The following is a 13034-nucleotide window of genomic DNA, read 5'->3' on the forward strand; positions in this document are numbered from 1 at the left end:
CAGCAGATTGTATCCGATCACTGCCACCTGGGTGATGAATTAATATAGACTGTGGTCTTTACTTTAGAGGGAATCTAATGAATCTAAATCCTAAAACTTTGGGCTTTGAAGTTTTTTTTACAAGGTATATGTGGATCTCCATATGTCTAAGCTTATATATTTCTTCTCCAACATTAAAATCCTTTCATTTTTGCTCAGTGTGAAGTCGCTCAGTCGTGTCCAACTCTTTGCGACCCCATGGACTGTAGCCTATCAGGCTTTTCTGTCCATGGGTTTTCCAGGCAAGAATGCTGGAGTGGATTGCATTTCCTTCTCCAGGGGATCTTCCCAACCCAGGAATCGAACCCAGGTCTCCCACATTGCAGGCAGACGCTTTACTGTCTGAGCCACCAGGGAAGTCCCAAACTAACCCACAATTTTTCTTGAATAGCTAACTCCTACTTGAGAAGAGCAATATATATATATTTTGCTGGAAGAAATATCATTAACCTCAGATATGCAGATGACACCACCCTTATGGCAGAAAGTGAAGAGGAACTAAAAAGCCTCTCGATGAAAGTGAAAGAGGAAAGTGAAAAAGTTGGCTTAAAGCTCAACATTCAGAAAACTAAGGGCATGGCATGTGGTCCCATTACTTCATGGGAAATAGATGGGGAAACAGTGGAAACAGTGTCAGGCTTTATTTTTTTGGGCTCCAAAATCACTGCAGATGGTGACTGCAGCCATGAAATTAAAAGACGCTTACTCCTTGGAAGGAAAGTTATGACCAACCTAGATAGTATATTCAAAAGCAGAGACATTACTTTGCCAACAAAGGTCCCTCTAGTCAAGGCTATGGTTTTTCCTGTGGTCATGTGTGGAAGTGAGAGTTGGACTGTGAAGAAAGCTGAGTGCCAAAGAATTGATGCTTTTGAACTGTGGTGTTGGAGAAGACTCTTGAGAGTCCCTTGGACTGCAAGGAGATCCCACCAGTCCATTCTGAAGGAGATCAGTCCTGGCATTTCTTTGGAAGGAATGATGCTAAATCTGAAACTCCAGTACTTTGGCCACCTCATGGGAAGAGTTGACTCATTGGAAAAGACTCTGATGCTGGAAGGGATTGGGGGCAGGAGGAGAAGAGGACGACAGAGGATCAGATGGCTGGATGGCATCACTGACTCGATGGACGTGAGTCTGAGTGAACTCTGGGAGTTGGTGATGGACAGGGAGGCCTGGCATGGTGCAATTCATGGGTCGCAAAAGTCAGACATGACTGAGCAACTGACCTAACTGAACTGATATATATAAACACACACACTTTTTGGATATTTGTACTTAGAAGAGAATTGATACTATTACTCCACTATTTTCCTATGAGTTAAAGGATTCGATTTTTTCCACATAAGATAATATTTCTTTTATTGATCAAAGGCAGGTTAGAATTCAGGAAAGACTTTTCTCATGGAAATATAATATCATGTTCTTTTGATTTGAGATATTATCTTGGATAAAGTTTATTTTCAACAGGAGTTGACATAACTTGTTTATATCAAATATTTAAAATATGATTTAAAACCCAGGATTTAATAATAACAGTGATATAAGCATGCTAATACCAATAGAAAATAGACCAGAACACAACAGTTAAGATGAAGATTGTGACTTCAAGTCTCAATGACCTTTTCAAATTTATACTTCATTTTAACATTCCTTTACTTCCTTAAAATCAATGAAATTCTTTTGATTAAGTCAGCAAAAGCTTGTTTTACTTGTTTATTCCTCAGGCTATAAATAAATGGGTTTAACATGGGAGCAACTGAGGTAGTAAGCACTAATACACCCTTATTAACTGCCACTTCATCCTTTGCTGAAGGTTTGACATAAATGAAAATACAGCTTCCATAGGTGATAGAAACCACAATCAGGTGAGAAGAGCAGGTAGAAAAGGCCTTCATTTTTTGCTGAGCTGAAGGCAACTTTATGATAGTCTTGATGATGTATGTATAAGACAGAAACACACACAGAAATGTCCCAATGACAGTCAACACAGCAACGGTAAAAACCATCTGTTCTAGGAACCATGTGTCTGAACAAGAGATTTTTAACACAGGAAAAGCATCACAGAGAAAATGATCGATGATATTAGAGTCACAGAATTCCAGTTCTAAGCCCAGGGAAGCTGGTGGAAATATGACCAGACAACCTGCTATCCAACAGCAAATAACAAGTCCTCCACAGACTCTACTGTTCATGATGGTTGCATATTGTAAAGGTTTGCAGATGGCCACATAGCGGTCATAGGACATGATGGCTAGGAGAAAAAATTCTGTTGCTGCAAAAACGAAGATAAAAAATATTTGACTAAAACAAGCATTATAAGAAATAGTCTTGTCCCCAGTTGATAAGCTGTATAAGAATCTGGGAATGCAGACGGTGGTGAATAAGGTTTCTAAAAAGGAGAAATTTTTGAGGAAAAAGTACATGGCAGTTTTAAGGTGGGAATCTACTAAAGTGAGTATAATGATGGTCAGGTTCCCAGTGACACTCAATGTGTAGGAAGCAAATAGAAATATAAAGATCAGAACCTGCATTGGAGGATCATCTGTTAGTCCCAGGAGAATGAATGTAGGTAATGATGTATGGTTTTTCATCACTGACTTGTACTTCGCAAGCTCCTCACAAAGTCAAATGACACTGAACTGAGAAAACCTGTATGAAATTATAAGGCCATGGCTACCGGGTAAAAAAATCCAATCAATGCAATGAATAGTCATTTTCTTCTTTGACGACAATGACAGATCAAAACTTTGGAATTGTCAGCTTCTTTGGTGATCAAATTCACCTCAATAGGTATTCACCTATTCACCAAATAGGTATCCTCAAATTCAGGTTTTTCTGAAATAAGTTTGTACTAGAGTCCATATGTTTATACTCTTTGCATGTTCTCATCTCTCTATTTTTTCAATTTAAATTTTGTCCCTTATATTCTGAAATGTATTTAGCTATAGAATTAGAAAGGATCATCTGGGCCATAAAATTTTGTGGATTTGATAGTATTCTTTTTCTCCTGAGTAGTAATTCTTCACTACTCACAGGTTTGAATGAGTTCACAAGTTGCTTGAAGTGTGGGTTCCTGTTAAATGCAAATTAATAACATTTGTATAAAATGTCAAACTGGAGGCCATCTGTGCAACATCTGAATGCTTTTACTGCAGTCACCAAAGAGTTATCTCATTTTAAGTATTTTACTTTTGGTATCAGAATTGTCATCTAAATAACATAGCTTTCCAATATTGCTATTACCTTGAAATTTCTACATCAATATCTGACCTTCCCTCCATTTGCACTCTGATAGAACACAGTGTTGGAAAAATACAACATAAACAAGTTACCTGATGCAATACTGGGCAAAGAAATTATGACAAGGAAAAGAAAATCCTGAAAGAATTTAACCTCAGTTGTTTGTACTTCCAAGGTCATGAAGGAGAAGGGGAGACAGGATGAGACACAGGTTGGAGACCAAGGACACATGACAATCCCTTTTCAGGTAGTATTTGAATTGGATCCAGCAACAGAAAAATGACATAGGTGGAAAACTGTGAAGCTCCAAATAAAATCTATATTTAAATGTATTTATTTTAATCTTATTTAATTCTTTTTTCAATGAATCCTTCTGGCCTCTGAGACCCTCCAAGCTGGAGCTGCTAGCACTCTCCTCTTTGTGTTTCTGGGAACTCACAGAGAAGTCCTCCAGTGCAGTGTGTAAGCTCAGTTTCTGGGCACCTGGAAAGTGAATCAGGAGCCACTATTTTCCCATTGACTTCTTGCAGGGGGGCACCCAGAGAGCATATGAGACTCAAAAGGCAGAGGTGGAGACACTCTCACTGCCTGCTTAGTCTGGCCATAACTCAGACCTGTCCTTATGTATTGCAACACTATTTACAATAGTCAAGACATGGAAGCAACCTAGATGTTCATCAGTAGATAAACTGATAAAGAAGATGTGCTACATGTATACAATACAATGTTGTGTGTGTTAGTTACCCAGTCGTGTCTGACTGTTTGTGATCCCATGTACTGTAGCCCACCAGACTCCTCTGTCCATGGAATTCTCCAGGCAAGACTACTGAAGTGGGTTGCCATTTCCTTCTCCAGGGGATCTTCCCAACCCAGGGATTGAACGTGGATCTCTTGCATTACAGGCAGATTCTTTACCATCTGAACTATAAGGGAAGTCCCCAGTCATGTATAATTCAGCCATCAGGGAAGCCTACTATTATGTGTAATTCAGACAACTGGTGGGAAGCTGCTATAGAACACAGGGAGTCCAGCCTGGTGCTCTGTGATGGGTGGGATGGGAGAGGGGAGGGATGCTCAAAAGGTGGGGATATATACATAATTATGACTGATTCATGCTATTTTATGACTGAAACCAACACACTATTGTAAAGCAATAATCTTCCAATTAAAAAATATAGTTAAAGATCCCACATGAAAAAAAAAAAAACTCTATTACTTGCACACAGTGTTAATTCCTTAGTTTTAATAATTCTTGTATGATTACTCAGGTTGCTACCATTAGGAAGAGCTAAGTGAAGAATATCCGGGAACTGGCGCACTATTTTTGTCAACTATTCTGTTAAGTACAGAATTATTTCACAATTAAAAATTTACCAAATAGATATATAAAAAGAAAGAAAACCAAAAAAGCGAATAGTAATTGCTGAGCACTTTCTATCTGCCTGGCAGAAGAACGGGGCAAATCTTCACATGGACGGTTTATCTGGTATATATGTCCTTTTCTCCAATTTTATGCTTCTTCACCCATATTTTTGGGGGTGATGTCCATTTTATATTATCTATAAGTATGGAAAATATCCTTTGAAGTTAACATTTACAGTTAAAACTAATGGTTTAATATTAATCAGCAATACCTGAATTGTGAAGATTCTGTCTATATCTAAAATCCAAAATTATAATATTAACTTCAGGCTTCCCTGGTGTCTCAAGCTGGAAAAGAATCCACTTGCAATGTGGGAGACCTGGGTTTGATTCCTGGGTTGGGAAGATCCTCTGGAGGAGGGCATGGCAACCCACTCCAGTATTCTTGCCTGGGGAATCCCTATGGACAGAGGAGCCTGGTGGGCTGCTGTCCTGGGGTCACAAAGAGTCGGAACAACTAAGAATAGCAATAGGACCCAAAATGCTTGGGATCTTTGACCCCTTGATAGTATACTCGTGTGATGAGGATGTTCATGTTTAGAAAGGAATGTTACCTGTGAAACAGCTCTTCAGAGTGCTTCCACCAAAGGGAGCATTCACTTTCCACAAACCAAAACAACATTCTTTACAAGTTTGCGAGGAGTCTGTTTCCCGATACAACTCTGTTCATTACCAGCTTCCCACCCATGTGCTTCCCTTTGCAAGACTGATACTGATACCTATAGGTATTTCAAGTCTTGGCTTAGTGTCACTTCTAGCAAAAAACTTTCTTGAAACTTCATTGTGCAAGTTACTGGCTTCTATTTTTTGCCCCTCTAGTCCACTATGCTTATCTCATTGTTACCACTAAATATGTGAATGTGATTTTACTAGCATTGAGCTATTCCTTGTTCTTTGAGATTCCACAACACTTCAAACTATTCAGTGGTTATCAAGAGCTCAATAAATATGTTTAGTGTAAAATTCATAAATTTTATATGTGCTTTTTTGACTCAGAACAAGTGATCTGTTTTCTCATTTAGTGACATTTCCACTTTCTTTTGGGCTTCCCTTGTGGCTCAGGTGGTAAAGAATCTACCTTCAGTCTGGAAGACCTGGGTTCCATCTCTGGATTGGGAAGGTCCCCGGGAGAAGGGAAATGCTACCCACTCTAGTATTCTGGCCTGAAGAATTCCATGGGCTGTATAGTCCATGGGGTTGCAGAGAGTTGGACATGACTGAGAGACTTTCACTTTCACTTCCATTTTCTTTTATGGGTAACTTTTCAATAAGTATGCAATCCCAGTTGATGGTCTTCAATTTGTTGCCTTCAAAAAGTCACTTAGATTCTTCCATGTTTTATCTTTCTTGGGGTATAAATGACATAAGAATGTACACACTTAATATATATGCTATATTTAACCTCTGTGGTCCATTTTCCTTCATTTTAAAAAATGAGGTCTTTAAAATATAAAAAACTATCCCTTGCTTCTTGGAAATGCAAAAAAAAGTCTACCTGTCATATTTCATCTTAGATTAAAAAGAAACTCATTTGAAATTTTTTTGTTTTGATTAAAATTATTATGTATTTGGTCTTTTCTTTCATTATATACCCAGCAGCTAACTCAAATATTTCCTATCCTTGTCACTGACTGAATACTTTGTTTTCCTCCACTGCTGAATCACAAGACATTTGCCTTAGAGGCTTCGTGTAAATGATTACTTGGAGTTTCACTTGGTTGCTTAAAAAAAAAAAAAAAGAATTCTCTTCCTAATCAATAGATGGGGAAATAGTGGCTGACTTTATTTTTATGGGCTCCAAAATCACTGCAAATGGTGATTGCAGCCGTGAAATTAAAAGGCTCTTACTCCTTGGAAGGAAAGTTATGGCCAACCTAGACAACATATTAAAAAGTAGAGACATTACTTTGTCAACAAAGGTCTGTCTAATCAAGGCTATGGTTTTTCCAGTGGTCATGTATGGATGTGAGAGTTGGCCTATAAAGAAAGCTGATGCTTTTGAACTGTGGTGTTGGAGAAGACTCTTGAGAGTCCCTTGGACTACAAGGAGATCCAACAAGTCCATCCTAAAGGAGATCAGTCCTGGGTGTTCACTGGAAGGACTGATGTTGAAGCTGAAAATCCAATACTTTGGCCACCTGATGTGAAGAGCTGACTCATTTAAAAAGACCCTGATTCTGGGAAAGACTGAGGGCAGGAGGAGAAAGGGATGACAGAGGATGAGATGGCTGGATGGCATCACCGACTCAATGGACATGGGTTTGGGTGGACTCCAGGAGTTGGTGATAGACAGGGAGGCCTGGCATACTGTGGTTCATGGGGTTGCAAAGAGTCGGACATGACTGAGTGACTGAACTGAACTGAATCATAGGAAATGCAGATATCAGCTCCCACTTGGTGCCTAGTCCCACTGTTTAGCCTAAAGTATTCATAGAAAAACAGAATAAGGGAAGCACAGGGAATGTTTTGCCTAAAAGTTAGTCTCCCTATCTCAACACCAGGTTAAAGTTCATAAAGGGATAGTATAGTATTTCCAGTGGTGGGACAGGAGTGAATTGTCTCTGCAGCCCATATCCCTTCCCTCAAGTCCTGTTAGAAGGACTCCAGGTATCTGACTCTCCCAAGAATCTCAGGCAGCCTGTATGTCCTGAGGAGACTAAACTTTTCTTCCAAAATTGCCACCATTTTCTTCAGTCATTTGTGTTCCACCTTCTTAATAACACTCTCATGAAATTCATTGACATTGATACATATATTGAAAAATGAGTTTTTATTAAAATGTGGAAGACTTTTAGAAGATGGGGTCATAATCTTATAAAACATAAGCAAATAAGTTACTCAATGGAGCTACATTCACTTATTTTATACATAGTTTTTTTTTTTTTTTTTTAATGAAGGTCATATTAAGGCAGAGAACACTTAAGAGCATCCCTCTGAAATTCCACTGCATTTAGAAGAACTTCTTCATATTGATACATGAAAACAGCTACTCAATGACTGAGAAGTCATATTTCATAAGTGGCTGTTGAAACCGTTTGTGAAATGTTAAACTGACAGATTATATAAGTCGTTTTGGTATAGATACTTTCCTCAGAGGAAAGCACCATTTTAGAGTTCATGAAAGGCACAGAAAATTATAAAAATACTTTTCTCATGGTCATAACCTCAGATATTTGCTGAACCCCAAAGTGATAAAGGGTGACAAAAGTTGTCCAGGAAGGCGTTATGGTGGAGAGATGTGGGTGGTCTCTGACCATTTTTATGAGCACAGACATACTCACAGAAGGCTCTGTAGTTGAAGGGTTTTCACTAAGTCGTCCTCCACCCTCACAAGAGGAAGATTTTCTCAACAGAAAGCGTGCCTTGCCCTGAGCCCAGGAAATCTCTACTCTGGAACTACAGAGCTAAGAGTAGCTTAAATAGCTAAGTAGGAATCTCTTTCTGTTGTTGAGGAAGAGTGATTTTCTGATTTTTCTGGCAGAAGGGCATATTTCTAAACTGACATAATTTTTCTTTAAAAAAAAAAAAAAAGGAACTGATCTAATTATCAGTTAAGTGAGCAAACAAACATGTCCTTGGTGGTTTTGTCTTAAATGTTACTAATAAATCTCTTATGTAATAGACTTTGGGGATAGAACAGGAAACACAGACCTGGACAAAATGTCTTCAGAGGGGCACTTGTAAATAACATTAGCATCAGAAGAAGGCCAAGTATGTGAAAATCAGTATTAGATTACAAGACAAGAGGCAACTATCTGTTATTTTATTTCAACACTATGTTAGGCATTTGTAACCTGATAAAGACAAGTTTTCCAATTTATTAACCCTGTAAAGTTTGTAATTAATTTTTAGTATCAGTAAAAGTATTCAATTTGATAATAATAGAAAAACACCTTTTATCAAAACAACAGACAAAGTGACAGCTTACTATTGATAGTTTTCAGAAATATCTCCCAGATCTTCATAATTCTTCTGTTTTTATATCTCTGTTTTTTATGGGGTTTTTTAGAAAAAGTGAGCCATATTTGATTTACAGTGCTGTGTTAATTTCTGCTTTACAGCAAAGTAGTTCAGTTGCACATACACATATGTTATTTTTTATATTACTTTCCATTATGGTTTATCACAGGAGACTGAATATAGTTCCCTGTGCTATACAGTGTGATCTTGTTATTTACCCATTCTATTTATATGAGATTGCTCCAGGTAACCCCAAATCTACACACTCTCACTCCTCCAATCCCCCAGCAACCACAAAGCTGTTTTCTATGTCTGTGAGTCTTTTTCTGCTTTGTAGATAAGTTTCATATTTTAGGTTCCACATATAAGTGATATTACATGTATTTATCTTTCTCTTTCTGATTTATTTATTATGATAATCACTAGTTGCATCTGTGTTGCTGCAGGTGGCATTATTTCATTCTTCCATTGTATGTATGTACCACATCTTCATCCATTCATTTGTTGATGGACATTAGATTGTTTCTCATGAGACTTTTTATTTCTATATTTATTTATGAACTTATTCTATTTCATTAAAATTTTAATCTATATTTTTGCATTGATAGTCACTATATTACATGATTATATATTTTTAGCTTGTTATATAGTCACATCTTAAAACACTTTCTGTATGGCTTAATTTTAATATGTTCTCTAGGCAAGAATACTGAAGTGCATTGCCATTTCCTTCTCCAGGGGAGCTTCCCAACCCAGGGATCGAACCCGGGTCTCCTGCATTGCAGGCAGACACTTAACCTCTGAGACACCAGGGAAGCCCCCATATTACATGATTATATATTTTTAGTTTGTTATATATTCACATCTTAAAATGCTTTCTGTATGGCTTAATTTTTATATGTCTATGTGTAATTTTCTTTGAATATCACTTTTGTGAATTCATTTAATTTTTAAGTGTATATATATAATATTTCCCAATATTTTGGAAATTTCCAGCCATAAATTATTCCTATAATTTCTGCCCCATTCTTTCTCTTTTACTGGGCTTAAAAGTACACACACAATAGAATTTAACATTGTACCATTGGTCCCAGAATATCTTGAAAAATAATTCTATTTCTCTGTTTTACAAGGGTTTCATACTTCAAATCTAATTTCAAAGTCATACCTCTTTCTTCTGTAATCTCAATCCAGTGATTAAGCTGAAGTGTGACTTTCTGCAGAAACATAATATTTTTCATTTCTAACATTTTCCCTTTAATACTATTTTCTCTGTCTTTTCTGAGAGTTCTTAACTTTTCATCTTCCTTTATCTCATATAGCACAGTTGTGTGACTGATTTAATATCTTTGTATGGTGGTGCTGTGTGTGTGTGTGTGTGCTCAGTCGTATCTGACTCTTTGTGGCCCCATGGACTGTAGCCTGCCAGGCTCCTCTGTCCATGGAATTTTCCAAGCAAGAATACTGGAGTGGGTTGCCATTCCTTCTGTAGGAGATCTTTATAACTTAGGGATTGAACCGGAGTTTCCTGTGTCTCCTTTATTGGCAGGCAGTCTTTACCACTGTGCCACCTAGGAAGCTCAACACCTTTGTATAATACTGCTAATTACTGAGTCATCTTGGCCTTGGCACCTACAGATTATCATTTCAGTTGATGATTATCTTCGGAGTGGATCACATTTTGCCTATTCTTTGTATGTGCAGTTATTTTGAATTGTCTCACACTTTGACTATTACATTGTTAAAACTCTGGATTATGTTATATTCACCTTGAAAATGTGAATAAATTTCTTTAAGCTGGCAGTCAGCTCTGTGAAACTCAAACTACAAGCTCAGTCTCATTTTTTTCAGTGCTGAATGAACTATCAGTTTAGTAATTTAAACCTTTGGTAAAACTATTTTTCTTTTTTTTTGGTGTTTGAATCATGGTTATCTGGTTCCAGGTTCATCCTGAAATGTGTGTATGCTTATATATGTTATTAAGGATATGCTCTTCTCTGACTCTTTGGTGAATTCCTGCATCTATCTCAGACCTGCCCAATACTTTCCCCTGTATACTGTTATTGTACAGAGTTTTCTATAAATGACAGTTCCAGTTGGTTGATGGATTATAGGTATCTTTTGTATTCTTGCTGGTTTTCTGTCTAGTATTTCTTTCTGCTACTAAGTGAAACTGAAAGTGAAAGTGAAGTTGCTCAGTCATGTCCAACTCTTTGCAACCCCATGGACTGTAGCCTACCAGGGTCCTCTGTCCATGGACTTTTCCAGGCAAGAATAGTGGAGTGGGTTGCCATTTCCTTCTCCAAGGGATCTTCCTGACCCAGGAATTGAATCCAGGTCCCCTGCATTGCAGGCAGATGTTTACCATCTGAGCCACCAGGATTATTTAAATTTTAAGCTATAACGGTAGATTTGTCTGTTTTCATTTCTCATGTCAATTTTTTCTACATGTATTTTGAAGTTTTGTTGTTAGGTACTCTATTATTAATAGTTTGCTAGAACTTCAGTAATAATCTAAATTATGGTGGAAAAGACAACAAAAATACATTGTCTAACAGTTCTGGATGCTAGAATTCCATAATAAGATGTTGGTAGTGTTCTTGCCTGGAGAATCCCAGGGATGGAGGAGCCTGGTGGGCTGCCGTCTATGGGGTCGCACAGAGTTGGACATGACTGAAGTGACTTAGTAGTAGTAGTAGAGGAAGCTGAGGAACAATCGCTTCCATGTCTCTTTCTGAGCTTCTGTTGCAGTCAGTATCCTTGGTGTTCCATCACTACAATTGAGATTTCTAGTTTCTGCCTGCATTATAACCTGGCCATCTTCTTCCTCTATGTCACATAATTTTCTCCTTATTTGTGTCCACTTGCATCTAAATTTATCCTTTTTATAAGAACAATTATGATATTGGGACAACTCAGTCACTCAGTCGTGTCTGACTCTTTGCAACCATGAACCGCAGCACACCAGGCCTCCCTATCCATAATCAATCCCCGGAGTCCACCCAGACCCATGTCCATTGAGTCGGTGATGCCATCCAACCACTCATCCTCTGTCATCCCCTTCTCCTCCTGCCCTCAATCTTTCCCAGCATCGGGGTCTTTTCAAATGAGTCAGCTCTTCACCTCAGGTGGCCAAAGTATTGGAGTTGCAGCTTCAACATCAGTACTTCCAATGAACACCCAGGACTGATCTCCTTTAGGATTGACTGGTTGGATCTCCTTGCAGTTCGTCTAGTCAAGGCTATGGTTTTTCCAGTAGTCATGTATGGATGTGAGTTGGACTATAAAGAAAGCTGAGTGCTGAAGAATTGATGCTTTTTAACTGTGGTGTTGGAGAAGACTCTTGAGAGTCCCATGGACTGCAGGGACATGGTCTAAAATTTCCAGAGCTATGTAATGCTCCAATTACATGTCTCCAGACTGGAAAGGTAGGTGGGTTGTGTATATAATCCTTTCCTATATTTGGAGTCTATTATCTATTTAATTATTTTAGTTATTTAACCAATTATTATTTATTGAATTTATTGTTATATGTATGATGCTCATTTTCTCGGGAATACCACCAGCTCATCTTAAATCCTGACAAGGGTTAGTCCTCTTTTTGACTCCCTAATGGGGCGTGTAAGCTCTGAGAGATTTACTATGGGAAATGGGCACATGGTGAGTAGAGACTATCTCCTTCTTCTGCAGGAAAACGAACATTTGAAAGCAATCAAAAAAAGCCTTCACATCACCAGTTAATTGGAATTGCTATAACAAATGATTGTGGGAGAGTTCCCTGTCAGTCCAGTGTTTAGGATTCGGTATCTTCACTGCCGTGGACCTGATTTGATCCCTAGGAACTGAGATCCCACAAGCTGCATGGCATGGTCAAATAAATAAATGTTTTTTAAAATGATGTTTTCTTTCAATTCCATTGATGACCTTGAGCAAGCATTGAAGACTGAAATCTTTTCAATAGATATTAGTTGGTGTTGGCTGAGGAACAATCCCAGAGCAGATATTGGTCAACATACAGAATTCAAGTCTTTAATCTTGTTTTTAAAAGTTTCTGGCAGGGATGTCGAGGAAGCATGAATAAAAACCATAAAAGGAAAGATTCAGTCTGCTGAACATAGGGATAAATCACTTAGCTCTCCTGTGTATTAACATATTGTGTTGCCATAATATACCAGGTATATGCTGAGCTGGCAGTCAGGCTACAACGTGATTTCATTTGGTACTTTCTCCACAAAATGTAAATGCCAACGAGAATCCCCTAAATTAGAATCAGAAATATGGCAAAACAGGAGTCAGGGTAGTTTTAATATTGAGTCCACATAAGAACCAATATGACTTGATCTAGATCTAAGGATCAGAGAAGGCAATGGCAC

At 38.0% G+C, this 13034-nt stretch overlaps 1 protein-coding gene across 1 annotated transcript; it reads right to left on the reverse strand.

The window, feature by feature from the left end:
• Nucleotides 1–1691: 1691 nt before the first annotated feature.
• OR6C265 (olfactory receptor family 6 subfamily C member 265) lies at nt 1692–2630 on the reverse strand. The gene has a single exon (NM_001389909.1). It carries the CDS (start codon nt 2628–2630, stop codon nt 1692–1694), a length of 939 nt encoding a protein of 312 aa, NP_001376838.1.
• Nucleotides 2631–13034: the final 10404 nt, after the last annotated feature.

This window comes from Bos taurus, chromosome 5 (genome assembly GCF_002263795.3).
Source record: "Bos taurus isolate L1 Dominette 01449 registration number 42190680 breed Hereford chromosome 5, ARS-UCD2.0, whole genome shotgun sequence".
In the NCBI taxonomy this organism is placed as follows: domain Eukaryota; kingdom Metazoa; phylum Chordata; class Mammalia; order Artiodactyla; family Bovidae; genus Bos; species Bos taurus.